Source organism: Vanellus vanellus (assembly GCF_965231255.1).
Source record: "Vanellus vanellus genome assembly, chromosome: 1".
In the NCBI taxonomy this organism is placed as follows: Eukaryota; Metazoa; Chordata; class Aves; order Charadriiformes; family Charadriidae; genus Vanellus; species Vanellus vanellus.
This window is the reverse complement of record NC_138905.1, coordinates 28,188,315-28,206,684: the sequence shown is the minus strand read 5'-3', so window position 1 is coordinate 28,206,684 and position 18,370 is coordinate 28,188,315. Positions and strand designations below refer to the sequence as shown.

The 18,370-nt window shown below is 40.1% G+C and overlaps 1 protein-coding gene across 2 annotated transcripts in view; it reads left to right on the top strand.

Moving 5' to 3' along the window:
- Positions 1-8,067, top strand: part of CAPZA2 (capping actin protein of muscle Z-line subunit alpha 2) — a gene marked incomplete at its 5' end in the record, with an annotated part of 31,768 nt that extends 23,701 nt beyond the window's left edge. For both annotated transcript variants that reach the window (XM_082493283.1, XM_082493282.1), the window contains 3 exons: positions 2,218-2,289; positions 4,918-4,980; positions 5,902-8,067. In XM_082493283.1, the coding sequence (XP_082349409.1) occupies positions 2,218-2,289; positions 4,918-4,980; positions 5,902-6,042 (276 nt within the window). In that variant the 3' untranslated portion in view covers positions 6,043-8,067. The remainder of the gene's footprint in view (positions 1-2,217; positions 2,290-4,917; positions 4,981-5,901) is intronic.
- Between the last annotated feature and the right edge of the window lie 10,303 nt (positions 8,068-18,370).

Below are 18,370 nucleotides of genomic sequence, written 5' to 3'. Positions count from 1 at the left end.
TAGTGTACAATTTCTTCAATGTATGTGGGAGTGCTCTCCCTTCCCTCCTCCAAACAAACAAAAAAAGTGCTTTAATTTTTTCTTAAGGAGCAAAGTATTTTCTAGAATATGCACTCACAACATTAGTGAAATTTCACAGTACTGAAATTTCAGTGTTATTTGCAGAATCTTTGTCAGCAATATGACTCTAGTCCTGTTTCTGATAAGACCTTTTATGAATATGTTGGGAAAATTCCAACTGTCTTCAGTATTTTCAAGGTTATTTGCACAACTTCCTCCTTTTTTTAATTCTATTAATAAACTCTAATATAGGAGATTCTCAACTGTCTTAATCTCTTCTCTTGTTTAATTTTTCTTTTAATTATATGTAAGGGGAAAACTGCAACAGCAGTCTTTTACTAAAGCTAAGTCCCTGTGGTGCTTGACATGCTCCAACCGTGCATGGAAAACAACTGATAAGTGTACTGGTTACTAATTTTATCTCTTAGATAATTTGTTATTCTCATCCCTCCTTAGTTAACCTTTCCAAGAGGTTCTGTTCATAAACATCATCCTTCTTGTAGCCTTCTGAACCCAGACCTAGCATTCTAGAAGGATGTCAGCAGTGAGGTATAGTACAGAACAGTTACTTCTCATATTTTGTATAAGATATAACACATCCCAGAACTAGACTTGACTCTTCATCCCTGTTAAGTTTTTAGGCCTGAGTGTTTGCCAAGAATGTGATTCAGTGAGACAGATAAGATGGATGTGCTGATGTTGGCCTCAGAGTACAGGGGAGCTTCTGGCCCTCTGCAGTGGATTGTGATGGGGAAGGGGGGAGATTTATACTTCTCTGGGGTCTGCTGTTTCATTGGGAGGTCTCAGAATTTTGCACTGAGTAAGCACTTCCTATCTTTTAGGAACTGGATTGAAAAAGGCTGGCAGAAGTTTCACCCAGTAGTGTTTGATTTGAAAATAAGCTTGTTTTATAGTTAGGATGATACCTTTTGTTGAAAACCAAGTATTTGACAATAAGCAATATAATAATGTAAGATGAATCATAGGAAATAATGTTTTTCTCGTGTAGGAAAACTTGTCTTTTGCTTAGGTATAGCTGTCTTACTCTGTGTCATGTTTTCTCTATTGTTTATAAAAATGAGGGTCTCTTGCACACATCATGATCATAATATATATTAAATTCTAGTATTGTGCATTAATCTCCAAATTAAAATGTTATCTTGCCTAATAGGGCGAGACACAAATACCTTAATTCCTCATAACATCAGCTCTGTTAATTATGTTGACTTTATAAAAATTGTAAAAAATCTTTCAAGATATGTGTTTAAATGTCAATGAGCTGCATAACTCTTCTGTATTCATTTATTTTGAATGATTACATGTAACTTTATAGCTGCTTCCTATTTTTTAAGTTTTCCAACATTTGCATTAGAAACTGAATGTTTTCAGATCCTTCCCAACCGAATTTAAAAGCTTGGATAGAGTTTTACTAGTTTTCTCCTGCTGCAAAATAATCTAGGAAGCTGTTCTGTAGATATAACATTTCAAGAGTAAATAGATTTCATTCTGTTTTGCTATCTAACCTTGGCAAACTTTGTCCCAAAGAGCTCTTTTGTCTAGATAAATACCAGCTTTTGCTATGAGCCATATCTAAGAGGAAAATATCAAAACCAGGCAGATCTGAAAGGGAAGGTTAATGTTGCCCTGTCCCTCGAAAACAATTTGGGTGAAGCAAAAAAACAATTTCATGGTATCCTGAAGCCTTACCAAAACCATTCTTACTCTAAATACATCTTCAGCATTTCAAGAGTTTCTAGTAGAATCATATACATAGTATGTAGTCTTCATGATGTTAATCGAAACCTTGGTTTAGTGGTGTGGACTCGGCAGTGTTAGGTGTACAGTTGGACTTGATCTTGAAGGTCTTTTCCAACCTAAATGATTCTATAGTTCTATAAATCTAAACTTCATTGCATGAAACACTATATAAAGCACATCAACACAAAAATGTTCCCAGAGTAGCTTCTTTACCATTTCCCCTCAAAAATATTTAAATTCTTCAACATTTTGGTTTCTCTATTTGTTTTTGTTGTTCTGTAACATTTTATGTGTGTTTTTGTTTGATTTGTAGAGGTTTGTTAACAGAGTACTTTGATTTTCCTATATATTGTTGGTCTGTAACATTTAATATGAGATTCCTTGTTCAATTTTCTGTAGGTTCACTATTATGAAGATGGTAATGTTCAGCTGGTGAGCCATAAAGACATACAAGATTCTCTAACAGTGTCTGTAAGTGAACTTTAAAGACCTTATTGTGTATGTTGAAATGACTTTCTACTTTAAAGAGAAGCAAGCTTGAAAAAAAACCTCAGAACTTTGGAGGCTAGTTTGCTCTTTTGCATGCATGAGAATTAATGTTCTAATTTATAAATATTTTCTATGTAATATTTACTACTTTTGCCTAATGCATAGTTCCTGTTTAAAAAAAAAAATAAAATTAATGTATGCTTGCATGTGGCTTATATAAGCTAAATTAACTTTGGTTGTAAAGCTTTAATTAGCTTGCTGTCAGTCTTTCTGCACTTCTGTTGTATTTAAACTTTGGTCTGCCAAGGGACCTATAGCATTAATTTTTTGAATATGAAGGAGGTTTGAGTTATAACAACCCACTTTGGTCGTACAATCTCTAGGAGATTGCCTCCTTTGCTCAGGGGGAGAAGACTGGTATGCTAAAAATAGTAAACAAATGCTACCAGTTGAGAAGCAGTAGTGGATATTCTCCCTCCATTTCCGCCCTGTCTGTAACTGGTGCTGTCAGCCTCTTGCTTTTCTGTACAAAAAGCCCTTTCAGAGATGCTTTGAGAAGCATAACACACATTATATTTAAAGCATAATTTTTTTCAACTTCTTTCCAAGTGGATCATTATCATAATGAAGAGTAGACAGTAGAAATAAAAATTGTTTGGGCATAGTACCAGAGATACTTTAAGAGTTGGTAATGTTGCATCATGAACTACTACTACTTTTGAAATAATGCTTCTCTCCCCTACTGGAGATTGTGTTTATAAACAGAAGATTTTCTGTTGGAGTGTTCTTTAATAAAACTTAAGCCAGTGCAGTTAAACTGGCAAAGGGCAATTGTAAAAGTGAATAGTAGAAGTACTTTAATGGTAATGACTAGTAGTGACCAATTTGGCTCAAAAGCTAAATTCATCAATAAAGAACATTGTTTGTTAATACAAAACAAGGCTTGTTGGCTTTTCAGTTGCAATAGCCCTGTAAAGAACGGGTGAATGCGGTGCCAACTGATAACGCTTCTGGAGCTGTAGATATAAAATTACTTTTGACCCCCAAAGTGAAAGGGATCTGTTTAGTCTTTCATTCAACTAAGAGAAGGGAAGCTTCAGGGAAGATTATGTGGAAGAAGTTCTTTCAGTAGCTTTTGCTTCACTTTCTATTGGGAAGAAACTTAATCCTGTTCTGCAATTTATTTATGCACAGCGGCAAAAGACGGACAAGTAGAAAAACATCTTTTACGTAACTTTCCTACCTCCTGCTAAAACAAAAGCAAGTATGCTGCTGGTTACCAATTTTTAGCCTTGGGTTTAAGTTTGATAGAAGGCAGAGGCTGTACAGGTTTCTATTTCACACAGAAGGAACAGTAGGTAGATTAAAAGGAGCCCCAACGACTCCTCTTTTGTTGTTTGGCAGAGAAGCAGTTTTGTACCATCAATGGGCACAACTGCAATAAATGAATGAAGAGTTCTCTGGTTGCTAAAGTTATGAATAATTTTGCTGAAGGTTACTTTCTTAGCCCTAATTTGTGTCTGAGCCAAATAAGACGTCCTACCCCTGAATTCTTCCTTTCATTAGCAGAACCTTTGAAATGATTTCCACGGTTCACTGAAAAGTCAAACCCGCTTCATTTGTTCTACTTGGCTGCTACCTCCTTCATCTCTTTTGCAGCGTCCAGGAGCACTTTTCACAGCTGCTAGCTGGAGTTTCATTGAAACTTCGAAACAGTTGTCATTGAAACTGCTATAGTTTTCTCCCAGTCTTTGCCATTGTAGGAACAAGGGATTATGTGGGGCAAGAACACTCCTATCTTTCAACAGCTTCTGCAAAAGCATCCTTAGGAATGTCTCCAACACCAACCTGGAAGTTTTGAAATTCATAAACCATCACTTTCTTCTCAAGACTTCTTTCAAGCACTTCAGCTAGTTTTTCTCCAGGTTGACTGACAGGTCATTTTTTATTTTTTAAAACAAACACACACTTGCACACTTAAGGATGAGGCCCAAAGCTGAGAAACTGGTTATCAGTCATGATGACATTTGGACATTGTGATGTATTTCACCCTCATTTTTGCTAGACGTACTTGGGGAAGTTTTTAGAAAACCAGGTATATAAAGTCTAGTGTTTGCCTCAGCATAGTCGCCAGATTCAGAATGTTGAGAGGTCAATAAACTTCTTCTAGTTCTTTGGTTGTATTCTGCATATTTCTGGGTTAGTTGGTGTTCTTTAAGTTTTCCTGAATTTCTACTGGAAATTTAACATTGGTAATGTTAATATCCATACTTCGCATGTTTTTAGAGACTTTTGTGTGCATTGTTGTATTTCTAAATGCTGTTCTGTTCCATAGAATTTTTAATCAAAATAATGTAATGAACTCCATAGTAATCTTTATGCTCGTTGCAGTTGGACTGTTTTTATTTTTTTAATATAATAATAATAATGTAATAATGTGGCATATGCCTTTTGGATTCATGTTTTGCTCAGTTTCGGTTTAGCCACTAAATGGCCGTGTGTTCTCATGGAACCTACCTGACATCTCTCATAACTAATGGAAAATACATAATTCAATGGGTCTTAGAATCATGCTGTACATGAGACCTAATTCAAATGCTCTTTTTCTAGAATGAAGCCCAGACAGCGAAGGAATTTATAAAAATCGTAGAGGCTGCAGAAAATGAATATCAGGTATGTTGGAAACACACACTGTATCCTTACTCACATGTATCACATTACCATATACTTAACCAAAGCTAGTATTCTATACTTGGCAAACTTTTGATATTAAGATAATGTAGTTCCACACAAATACAAATAGATTTCATGCTGCTATTAACTGTATCCTCCCTTTCCACACCTTCTGGTGATTGTACTCGCCTACTTAACGTTACATTAGAAGTCATTTTTTTGAGAACAGAAAAGTCCCTAATGTGATCAAATATCAGCAATTCTGATGTCTTTCAGTATTTGTGCATTCCTTAAGTGGAATTTTTGTACAGATTCTGTTCAGAGACTACTCTGTTAGACAGCTTTGCTAAATATGGCTATAAGCATCATTCATTTCAATTAGTCATTTTAAAGTTAGAAAAGTATAACTGTTCTAGATATCCTCTGTAGAAGTATATTCATGTTCAGTTAGGTCTTAAACATAAAGTAAATTTCAGACACAGTGTTCTGTCAGTTTTAAAAAAAATGCTCTTTAATAAAAATTTACTAAGTGTGTATGAAATGCTTTATATTCAAGCTCATACGATGTTGTGGACTGACTCTACCGTCCCTGCAGAAAAAACATTGGAAGACTTTGGTCTTTTAAATTAATGATGTGTGAGCTAACTCTGATCAGCACTTCATTCATGCTGCTGGTTAAGCATTCTGTGGTTTGCTGAAACACCTAGGCTACAGTCAGGTTTATTGCATCTGTCTCACTAAATTTCTTCACATAGTTTCAATCTAGATCTAACAGCTTTCCTTCATAAAATATTTTAATTTGGCATATTTTCATTAAGCCTGTTTAAGATGTAATAGACTATTCAATCATTTAACTTTTTATATAACATGCTAATTCTGTTCTTCATGTGTCTTTGTTTTGTGTGACTTTGTGTTTAACAGACTGCTATCAGTGAGAATTATCAGACTATGTCAGACACTACTTTCAAGGCCTTACGTCGACAGTTGCCAGTTACCCGCACCAAGATTGACTGGAACAAGATCCTTAGCTATAAGATTGGAAAAGAGATGCAGAATGCTTAAAGTGAACGTTGCATGACTGGATCGTTTTAGTGTCCTTGTATACAAATAAAAATTATTACAAAAAGTATTTGGAACTGTCAAATCACCCAGTCAGCATGGGCTTTTGCCATTGAAAATCACTGTAAGTAGTTTGTTTAGAGCACAAAGCTTAGCTTATTGACTTTTTTCTTTTTTCTTTCTTTTCAGAGGGTTGCAACTTCAGTATAGCTGAATATCTTCCTTTAGAGTTTCTGTTGTACCTTTATTTTTTTATAATGAAGAGACCATGCCTTTAGTTTCAATTACACGTTAAGAACAGTTCAAAAAATATTTTTGCATATGATATCCCTTTCTCTTGCTTTCATGTGAAATGGACAACTTCCAAAATCTGCTGGATTCCTTGTGGAGATTAGTAATGTGCATTTCTATGTCAAGGTCAACATGGAGTTAGCCATAGGTGCTGTTCTGAAATCATCTATCCTTTCATTGTATGTAAAATTGGGAAAAGCGTTTTCTATATTGTTTAAACCCTTCAGAATACTTATTTAGCTTGCTCCATGGTAACTAAATTAAAAAAAAGGCCAAGTTCTAACACTGTTTAAGATTTTGAAATTAAATAAACATACTTATTTCAGAAACGCATTTAATGCTTTGTTCCTGACAATTACTTAAATGAGCTTAAACTCCATCTGCCCTTGAGGGTTTTTTATCATGAAGCCACATGTGTATTATAACAAGGCATATTGTAATATATATAATCCTGTACTCGTTACTATGTCAGTTAATTTTTTTTTCTCGGATTGAAATGTACTAAAGTTCAATGTGACATTAAAATGCAAATTTTCTATTTATTTGAGTATCAGATTGCTTCCTGATATAGCCTATTTTTGGTGTTTCTATCTTTTTTTTAAAATACCACTTAAAACAGCCACAAGCTTGTGGCTTATTGGCTCTTCTCAGTGTATTTGGAGATTGTTGTAGTATCATCATCCATTGTTTCCATCTGCACTTCAGAAACATCTACATATGGAAGTCTACTTAAAGCAGGTGTCTTCTAGCTTCATATTGCCTACAGAGGGTGGAGGAAATTAGAAGACCAAAAATAACACATTTGTGTGAATGTGAAGAATACTTTGTCTGATATATCTTATATAGAAAATGTCCGTCAGGTATCTAAAAACACAGTCTTTATTACAAATGCTGTATAACACTTCTGTGTAATGCATAGATTTCATTTTTAAGTGGATGATAAAGCTGTTTTAAAATATGCTACCTAATTATGTGCTCATGATGAAAAATTAAACAGCTTTTGTTTTTTGGAATGCAGGTATTAATGCACACTTCTAAACCAGTAAAGCTTACACAAAGGTTTTATATCTTTGTTTACACCATGATCCAATTAATTACTGTAAACTGTTAAGTTACAGCATAGCAAGAGAAAGAGTCTAGACTTGTACTGAGTATAAAAGTGTACACACAAAGTAATTTACTGTTTGAATTGTGATAGCAATACCCCTACATTCTGTTCTTCAGTGCTCTCTTATAAAGGGGTATGGAATTAACTGAAGTTCTTGAAATTGCTGCTACTTTACAGTACTAAACTGTATAGTAGAAGAGTGGGATTTGTTCTACCGCAGTCTTCCTGGAGAGTTGCCCTCTTAATTGTCTTCGTACATCAGCTAATGAACCACGTTGATTATAAAAGCTGTATGAACCACGTTGATTATAAAAGCTGTATGTGAGCTAATAACAGATGCTGATTCACTGTCAAGTCAATCTTAACTAAGGTCTAAATACAAACCTTGTTTGAAGAATTTCTTCAACGTATTTAAGAAATCTAAAAAAATCTAAAAAAATATAGGACAGTGAATGCACACTTAGGAGAACTGTTAATGGGCAACAACAGTGCAAATAACTTTTCTAGCTGTTAGAATATTGTGTGTGACCGGAATCAGCACTGGCTATAAGTCAGAATGCTATTTTTCTTACCTGAAATAAAAAGCTAATTTTAAATATATTCCTAATAAAGAGGTATTTTACTGTGAAGTACTCTATTGCTGTGTTTCCCTCTGTTTATTCAGTCCTGTGATAGTCTTAATTCCTTATCTTCAAAGAATGGCATCTTACAGGTTCAATTCTACCAGTAGGGTAACATAAGTAGATCTGTATTGCTTATATATTTTCCTGTTGTGTTAATTTTGAGTCTGTGAGATAATTTTACACCTTGAACATCAAATTTATTAAGTTAAGCTTCAATAAAGCAATTTATAAGTAAATCAACTATTCTGTTACTTTTAAAAAATGGTATGCTGTGTCATATTTAGGGGTAATGACTCCCCAGATGAGGCTGACTCAAGTATCAGCTGAGGCACACGGCACACTTGGAGTTCTTGATTTCCCCCAAAATTTTGGATGTTACTTGGCCTTTCTCGTTTCTACCCCTTTTAATTGGAGAACTTCAGAGCTTGCTTGGTAGACTTTAGAGTATTTTGTGTAGGTAAAGCACTTTCTTTGAGAAATTTTGCTGTGGCAGTTGTCTTAATGTGAATTACTATTTGTTTATATTCTATTTTTAAATATAAAGATATGCTTTGTTTTGTGGAATGTTGATGTACTAGACATTATGGCTTGTAACATGGACTTGTAAAATGCTTGTGTTTATGAAGTGTATTACATCTTATGCATCTCAGTGCTCCTTTTATACAAAGGTATTTTAAACTTATGCAAGTAAGCAATTGTTCTTTCTGGACATCTGCAATGGAGTGACAATTCTGCTTTCAGTTTCTCCTGAGTAGCCCCTTTTTTGTATGCCTGTCTTAATTCATACTGCAGGTCAAATGAAACTTTAAAATCATTGTAATTTTGGCTACATCACTACCGCTTCTTATGCTCTACATGCTGAAAGCAATTCTGCCGTCTGAGTCAGCTGGGAACACTGCAATGCAGTTCCTTAGTGAATGGTCACTCAGCCCAGGGTTACAAGCATGCTATGAGACTCAGACACGTTCTCTTTAAGGGACGACTCCAGCTGCAGCTACGGCAGTGATGTAGTTTGTGCGGTTTGGGAGTAAATCCCTTCCTTCAGGCAGCTTGAAACCACCTATGCATTGAGGATGGCTGGAGGATCAGATTAAACATGGCCTTCAAATTTCTAGACTCTGTAGGTGCAGAGGCTGAACGTAAACGGTTTGATTCTATGGATTCACTCCTATGGTACTGAATTACTTGCTGACACAGACATAGCTTCTGCCGCATTCGTTTACTGGAAAGACTGTTCTTCCTCTGATGCAACTGTAAAACTAGGTTTAGATTAAACTTAGTTTGTTCATAACCTTAAAGTGTCAATTTTTGTCTAATGGTGTCAACTTTAAACTTTTTTTTTTTGAAAGGGAAAAATTTGCATCAGATCTAAACAAAAAAGTCTTTTTTTTTTTTTTTTTTTCCCCCCACAGCTAAAGGAAAGGAACTGTGAAATAGGTACTTTATTTCTTCTGTGAAAATGAGTGTTTAATACCTGGTCAGTTTTCTTAGTAGCAGTATTTTCCTCTGCTACTGTGACTGGCTTACCTGTAACAGGTAGTGCTCAGCATGATATTATCCATCCACTCATCACAAGAGGCGGTAAGAGCGGTAATCGTTGCCTTAAAGGATAATCTGTAAACACATTAGACTTTTCTGTGTGTCTTTTCCTTGCAAATCAATAAAGTTGTGCAGGGGCAAATCTGTTGGGTTTATTCCTCATAAGTCGAGAGGAGCACATAGGGACTTTTGCCTGACTGACTGTAGTTTATTTTAAACTTGGATCTGAAACAACTTCCGGCTTATATGGTTGTAAATGTGCTCACTAAAGCACTATTTGGTTGGCTGGTTTGAGGGGACAACTCCACATGCCGATAATGACTTGTAGTAAATAGTTCCGTTTCATATCTAAAGGTGCTTAATGTTTTTCAATGTCAAGCTTAGACTGCATACAGCTACTGTAGGCATCAGTGAAGGAATTGAGAGTACTTCCTTTAATAGGTAGTTTTCCAGTGTCGAATTCAAATGTTGAGTTACCCTTCAAGGTTATTTCAGAAGTCACTTAGGGATGATAATGTATAAGGCTGAGCTACAGCTTTGGCACAGCACCATGAATGCAAGACAAGCAGAGGGATTGCCAATTATGATGCAACAGTCTGCTAAGGCAAAAGTTGCCTCTGCTGGTATGCGGGGAGCCTAGGCTACTTTCCTTAGACGGAGAGAAGAGAGTTTTGGTCCCATGACATAAAGAAAGGACTTGATCTCTCTGGAGCAAATGTTCTTATAAGTGGCTAAAAGAAAACCAGGTTATCGCCTCTTTTGCAAACCAAGTGTTGATGAACCTGACTGAAAAATCACAGTCACAAGCTCTCGAGTGCAGGAGGGGTGCTTACCTTTCAATCTCTTGGAAAACTTTAAATCCACTGCAGCCCTTCCTCCTGCTTGAGCTGCCTCCCTGCCCAGTGTGCTGGATTTCCTGGGTACCATGTGGTGGTGTGTATTGTCTCGGAGTGGGCATCTGTCACAGAAGCTGTGTACTAAAAGTTAGGTGCCCAAAGGCAGAAATGTTCAAATTCTTGCTGTGCCGTGGAGATGCCAGAAGGGCTCATCATGCAGCAAGGAGACCAAATTTCAGTCCTGGTATTTGGGATGTCATCATGCTGCCTTTTCCCAGGTAAGGCAGTGCATCCAGTTATAACATAAGATGTGTCAGTGAGTTTATAAGAAGTACAAGAATGTCATCTATGATGATTTTCCTTAAGGAAGAAAGTTGTGATGTGTTTCCACTCAACCAAATCCTCCTATTGAGCCCGGAGAGCGGGAGCCTGATGCTGCAGCTCTGAAGAAAAGGTCGATTCAGTTGAAGTTGCTCTCCAGGAGCGCAGCTCTGTCAGGGGCGGAAGCCTTGGGTACCCCAGACCTTCTGAGCTACAACCTCTGCTGCCCATCTGTCTGGCTACGCCTGCTGCTCCTCAACCTGCGCTTTGCGAATGGCAGCGGCTGCTGCAAGTGTGGCTCCAGCTGTCTTCCCCTCCCAGCCACAGTCTGTCTTAACCCAGTCAAAACTCCTGAGGATGCTCCCCCCTAATGCCTCTGTGGCCCTTCTGTTAATAACTGCTATTTGTACCATGACCTGGCACATGATTCTCCTGTCTGTTGGTCTAACCATGCAGAAATAACTGCCACATAATTTGGAAGTTAGGGAAGAAGGCTTGGAAAAGGAGTAAACTCATTACACAATAAATCAATACTTGTAGAGAACCAATACCAGATGCAATTTTGTCTCAACAGCGCTGCCATCTTCTGGGAGGACCATCTTCTTCATGGTTTTGGAAGTGGACAACCTAAACATTCCCGACATTGGATCGGGACAATACTCAAAAGATTAACTGATTTTTTGAATACATTTTCAACTTTGCTGTGATGCTTAAGGGTAATATACGCACGAGCAACTGGAGTTGAGCTTTTAAGAGCCATTAGCAGTTTCAAACTAAATAGCAGAAAGAAAAATCTGCTTCCTTCTTTCCTTTTACATGACACTGCATTATCAAACCGGCTTTCAGATGCTGTAAAACTGGTAAGCTTTGCAAGTCTTTCACTTCACTGTAAAAATAGGAACAGGAGGTAGCAAATGCATGCTTGGCCAAAACCCAGTTGTGGTTAAAGACTCCAAAGTTCAGATATTTGATTGGAAGATTTCTGAACAATAGTGCTGTTAGAAATACTGAAACCCTGGAATCGAAAGCGAAGGCTCATCTTGCTTTTCATCCCACGGTGTGGCAGGATCAGCTGCATCTCGGCTGTCCATGGCAGGGCAGAGACTTGGCTGCTCTGAAAGAAAGTGTTAACGATAAAGATTATTCGTCCTCTCTGAGTACTTGCAGGGCTTTGGAATTATTAGTATTAAGGTAGATACTAGGAAAAGTTAAATCTTCCTTGCTGGATCTTAACCTCTTTTTATCTTAGCTGTGGGCATACAGAACAGCTTGTTCCCATTTTCTTTGCAACATGTTTTGTGTATTTGAAGAGCATCTCCAGACTCCGCAGCTTTTAGGCTAAAGACTGAATCCAGCAATTCTAATTTCTATGTGAAATCCAATACTTTTAAGTCATTTCTCTACATCCTGCTTTTTGGTTTCTGTTCATTTGGAGAAGCAGATTGTTTGTTTTTCTCTGCATAGTGTTCATTTCGGTCCCAGGGATGTTGCAGGCTATCATGATACTCATACACTACTTGGATGTCATGGAATCACAGAGTTTCAGAGTTGGAAGGGACCTCTAGAGATCATCTAGTCCAACTCCCCTGCCAAAGCAGGATTGCCCAGAGCACATTACTCAGGACTGCATCCAGGCGGGGCTTGAAAATCTCCAGAGAAGGGGACTCCACAACCTCCCTGGGCAGCCTCTGCCAGTGCTCTGTCACCCTCACCGTAAAGAAGTTTTTCTGTACATTTGAACGGAACTTGCCATGTTCCAACTTGTGTCCATTGCCCCTTGTCCTGTCACTGGGAACCACTGAAAAGAGCCTGGCTCCATCCTCCTTCAACCCACCCTTTAGATACTTGTACACCATAATAAGGTGTCCCCTCAGCCTTCTCTTCTCCAGGCTAAAGAGTCCCAGCTCTCTCAGCCTTTCCTCATAAGGGAGATGCTCCAATCCCTTAATCATCTTAGTTGCCCTTCGCTGGACTCGCTCCAGCACTTCCCTATCCCTCTTGAACTGGGTAGCCCAAAACTGGACACAGTATTCCAGTTGTGGCCTCACCAGTGCAGAGTAGAGGGGGAGAATGACCTCCTTTGACCTACTGGCCACACTCTTCCCTATGCAGCCCAGGATTCCATTGGCCTTTTTGGCAACAAGGGCACATTGCTGGGCCATGGATAATTTACTATCTACCAGGATCCCCAAATCCTTCTTCTCAGAGCTACTTCCCAGCAGGTCCGCCCCTAACCTATACTGGTGCCTAGCATTCTTCCTCCCCAGGTGCAGGACCTTGCACTTGCTCTTGCTGAACCTCATTAGGTTCTTCTCTGCCCAGCTCTCCAGCCTGTCCAGGTCACGCTGGATGGCAGCACGGCCCTCTGGGGTGTCAGCCACCCCTCCCAGTTTGGTATCATCAGCAAACTTGCTGAGGATACACTCTGCCCCCTCATCCAGATCATTAATGAATATATTAAACAAAATTGGACCGAGTATTGACCCCTGGGGGACACCACTGGTTACAGGCCTCCAACCAGACTCTGTGCCGCTGATCACAACCCTCTGAGTTCTGTCACACAGCCAGCTCTCATGTCCTTTTGCTAGAATCTGGCCTTGAATGCTGTAATATTTTCTAGCGTTCCCCTCAGCAGCAATTAGATTTCTGTTATAATTTTAAAGCCCGTGCTAAATTAAGCAGGGAAAAAAAAAAAAAAAAACAACACCAACCAACCAGTGCTGGGTTTGTGTGCCTGATGTTATCCTTCTCTACTGACGAAGTGGGCACTAGGAGTGTACAAAAATGAGATCCTTTGGAATCCTAATGATGTGGAGCAGCCAGCAATTGGATTCTGAGGTAAGAGCATCCTGGAATGAAGAGTCAAGGGCTGCTGTGAACTTGTCCAGGTGGTGAGCTGGATTCTTGTTATCTGGCGTATTTGTCCCAACAGCAGGCAGTTTGTTTAGCAGTACCTTGTCGGCATTGATGTCAGTCAAAACTGAGGACGTGATATGCACCACCCTCTCTTGTGCTAGGAAGTACATAATATGCTTTTTTTCCTACCTTTTTTTTCTGTGTGGAGGAAAAGAAAATGAATCTGTGATCAGTCAGAACTGCCAAGACAGCCTAAGCTAGGGGTCCAGGAGGATAACTTGTCCTGTTCTCAGAAGCACTGAGGTGCATCTCGCCTCTCCTGCCATGCATTGGTGAAGACTGGATGGTAGCTGGTGTAGCATTTTCCGTATGTCCCCGCAGTCCTGTGTGTAGGAATAGGCAGTATCCTCACTCCACCAAGCCAGGCCGAACTTCTCGTAGAGTATCAGGAAAGCCTATGTCATCCAAGAGACTGTTGAAGGTTCCTGTAGGCGTGTTCTGAGTACGACGAGTCCTTCAGCTGTCACAGAAGCCAGGAGCCAGCTCAGTCGCAGAAGACTAGACCTGAGAAACGCTGCTAAGAAAGTAAATGCCATATGCTCTTGAAGAATTGAAATGCTGCTCCTGTCCTAGGGCTTTGCTGCAAGGCAAAGGCAGAGGTTGCCACATAACTGATTCTCTGGGTGCAAGAACATCTGGAGTTAAGGCATACGCCAAAGAAGCTATTAAAGTCAGTGATGAGTAAATGTCCATCCCAGTTCGTTACTAAACTTAGTGAGCCAGCATCTTCCATTTAAGAACTTGTCTAGCTCTCCTTAGCTCTTTCAGCTGGGTACTGTGTGCCTTGCAGTCCTACCAGCAGTTGGTGTGACCAGAATTGCTACCCAAACTGTAGCTGCTGACACTGCGTGGTAACCCAGTGCCTGGTGTCAAAACACAGGTGATGCCAAGGTTGAGAATGGGGCAGAAGCAGATGCAACCTTGGCAATCCCACAGTGAAGGATCATTGTTCTGGGGAAAAATCAAGATTCCCAACAAAGTAACAGACCCAGTGAAAGAGGTTCCATGATTATCTGTAACAGCGGATTTTTCACGGCAGGTGATGCGTTTGCTACAATCACGTGGCTGTCTATGGTGGTGGAGACCACCACAGAAGATGAAAACATGGGAGCAGCAACCATTGCTATGTCATTTGCTCAGAACCCCTGGTAGTCTAGTGATGAAATTGTAAGGAAAGAACCCTTCCATATGGCTATTTATGCCTGCCAGAGCGGTTAGGAAATGCTGAGGAGAAAGAATGGAAGTGTATGGGTGAAGGTCCCTGCCTACCCACCAGGGTTTTTATCTGGTTGTTCGTCCCTGCTGCCGTGCAGAGCAACTGATTCAGTCAGCGGGGTGAAGACAAACCGGCTTCTTTAGCTGCACCGATTGTGTTGAAACAGAAAGTGAAGGGAGCCAATGCTGGAGTCAAATGTAAATCAGGATTCATCAGATGTGCAACATATGTATGTTTGTCTGGAACCAAAATGGGAGGGAAGAATTCCCGTTGGCACAGCAGAGGGGAAGGTATGCCATCCAAACCAATGAGGCAGAGCAGACTTGGGCTAGCCTGTAGGAGAGGGATTCCTAAGGAGGTAAAATCTCAGCACAGAAGATGAAAGTGCAAAATAGAAAATATAAAGACTTTGGAAACAGCCCGTATCTCATGATGGAAAAAGCCCCAAACCTAATTTGTGTGGGGCTGGCAGGAAGAGGGGGCAAGGAAAGATATAATGAGAGTAATAAGCAGCAAGGATCTGCCTTCCTTTCTAAAAATGGCTCAATAGCAGACGCAGGAATTAAGACAAGTCCTGTTTCTAAGGGACAATGTGTGGAAAGGGCAGGGTATATTGAGAAGGGAAGGAATGGGAAGTCACTCAGATAACGGCCAACTGCATGCATGGCTCTCACGGGCGCGCAGAGCACCTCCGATGCTGGGCAGGTCACCTCTGTCGCACCTGTCGTGGGAGGCTGCAGGAGGGCAGTGCAAGATGCCCTTGTGTGATCATCGTTTGGCAAGGAGAACGAGCCTGAGAGAAAGAGCTTTGTAGCAATACTGACCTCTCCCAATCTGTATCCACATAAAGCTCTGGTGTAAGGACTACTGTGCTCCATTTATATATTCAGAGGCATCGCAGAGCATTTTGGGACCTGCGGCCCTGACCTTGGTGCCTTCTCCCAGCTGCTGAAGCACTCTGCTCACCCTACAGCTGCAGAGCCGCCACCCTGTTCCCCACACAGCACCAGCTGTTGGGATTTAGGAGAATTTTGTCTCCATTTAATGCTCTTTACAATCCTCCTTTGCTATGGGTCTGCTCATGTTTCTCACCTTGGGGCATGCAAGCCCAGAGAAGCCCAGATTTGCAGAAGCACTTGATGTTTCAAACTGATACCAGGCTGGGATTCAACAAGTATGATGTCACGAGTATCCAGTGATGCGCAAGATCCCATGTTAGTGACTATACTTAGTGTTATTCCTTCTCCACCTCAGCTTTCTGTTTGCAAAAGAGATTACGGAAAAAGTCTGTATGAAGTCTATGAAGTACTCGGTACCGTAGTGGCAAGCGGCATGAAAGAAGCCATCAGGGAATGAATAATACTGTACCTTTAGCAGGACTTCAATAATAGGTAGTAAATGGGGTGGGGGAATATGTACCGAATAATGAGCCTGCAGGTATCAGCTGGTGCTTGAGTACAAACACACCTTGTTCTCAGCAAGCTGGTGGGACACGTGAGAAACGTGCCGTGTTTTCTGGGGCTGCAGGCACCCACCATCTCAGCTAAGGCTGTCCACTTATGCTGGGCTGTGCAGTAAATTCAGAGCTGTATGGTAAGAGATAATAAGTGGGATATAAGCTGGCAGTCATTTATGACAGAGAAAGTCATTTTACTTTTGGCTTGCCAACACTAGCAGGTGTGAGAAGGAAGAGGATCTTCTCAGACCAGGTGGGACTCCATCGCATTACTCTGCTGTGTTCTTCACAATCAGAAGGAGGCTGAAGTACAAAAATGCTATATAAAAGCATATCTACAATGTAAAATTCACCTAGGTCTGAGTTTGGCTAAAGAGCACAAAATCTATGATTCTATGATCTATTCAAATAATGTAGAAGAAAAGAGATATGAACTATTCAGATTAATATTTAATGAACTAGTCAGGTTAATATTAAGAGGGGGAGGAAGGCCTACTGTGAAATCAATGATACTTCTTCTTGAAATAAGAGTCAGGTAACAAATGTGAGCATCCCACTTCAATGCAAGGTGTGAGGTTGGCACCAACAATTAATTTGGTTTAGGATGCAGCCTGGGGCGTCTGTACCAGTGGCAAGCTCCGTTCACTCGTTCCTGGACCCATCACCAGCCCAAGCAGGGCCTGAGATGGGCTGCAGGGTCTGTCAGCTCCTGCTAGCTGAACATGAAATGGTTTATAGACAAGGGCTGCATGCCCCGGCCACCTCGGAAGTGGGGAACACTGCCCGTGGGGTTATTCTGCTGCTTCATGAGCATTTAGAGAGTGGATTAGCCTAAGCCTTAGGCCGGGCTTACTCTGAAATGGGGCTTTTGCAGTCAGGCCACTTTGGTTCAAGAAATGGCCATCGTGGATTTTCCTTTCCAAAACTCTCTTTTGCCTTTACGGACTACATCAGGGTTATCGACAAGGCTTTCTGTTTAGGCAGACATTATTGGGTACGTTTTCTTACTACCCATCAGCAAAATACGTTTCTCCTTTTATCACCGACATTATAACCTAAAAATAGTGAGGCAAATGTAATTTGGGATAGCAATTGCTTCATCACTAAAAGGGGAGGCAGCATGGACTGAATGAAAGGACGCTGTGAGAAAGGAATTTAGACATGAAGAACAACTGCCGGGTGCAGAAGGGAGAATGCCGTGAACCAGCAAGAATATAGATTAAGCAAAACAGACCAAAGAGCAAAGGAAGGAAGAAAGTAGGGTACCATGAAGCCAACGTGTAAACCAGACATTTGTTCTGTAGCCCAAATTTAAAGACAAGAGCTCATGGAGACCTTCATCTGTGGAGAGGGAAAGAAGATGGGCGATCCGAGAGACGTGTTCTCAGCGATGATGTACTGGATGGATGTGAAGCGGTGAGACAAGCAGGCCAAAGAGGAAAGAATTGCGTCAGGCAAGGCAAAAGGATATTTTGGTACTTGATTTTGCAAAGGTTTAACGAGATTTGGCTCAGGAGCCAAGGATAAGGAATATATAAATGATATAAGGAAATCATGTGCCATTTGGATGCTACCTGCTTCCATGGCAGAGGATGTGCTGCTTGCTCCATCACCGTCTGCCTACAGTCAGAGCTGTTCTTATCCTCCCTAATAGTTGCCAGCTTCAAGGAGCAAGAATTATCTGTACGTGACCCAGCACGGTTGCCGCTCAATTTCCTTCATCTGAATTTCTGGAGATTAAGTAAAATGTAACTGTCAGTGGATTTCTACGTTTCTACTGATACGTAGCTGGTAAAGATGCTGTGTTGACAAATGATAGGGGAAAAATAAACTGTGCTCTGCTAATTGCAGATTTCAGAGGAGAGGAGTTGAGACCTTTTTCTCTCTTAAAAAGGTTTGTTTATGAAATATACTATCAACGCTCAGCAAATTAAAGACCACTCTTAACATCTTTTTTTCTTAAGAAAACAAAGGACAAGATATTGAACAGCGAAAAAATTCCAGGGCTTTTCCATCTCCTGCACC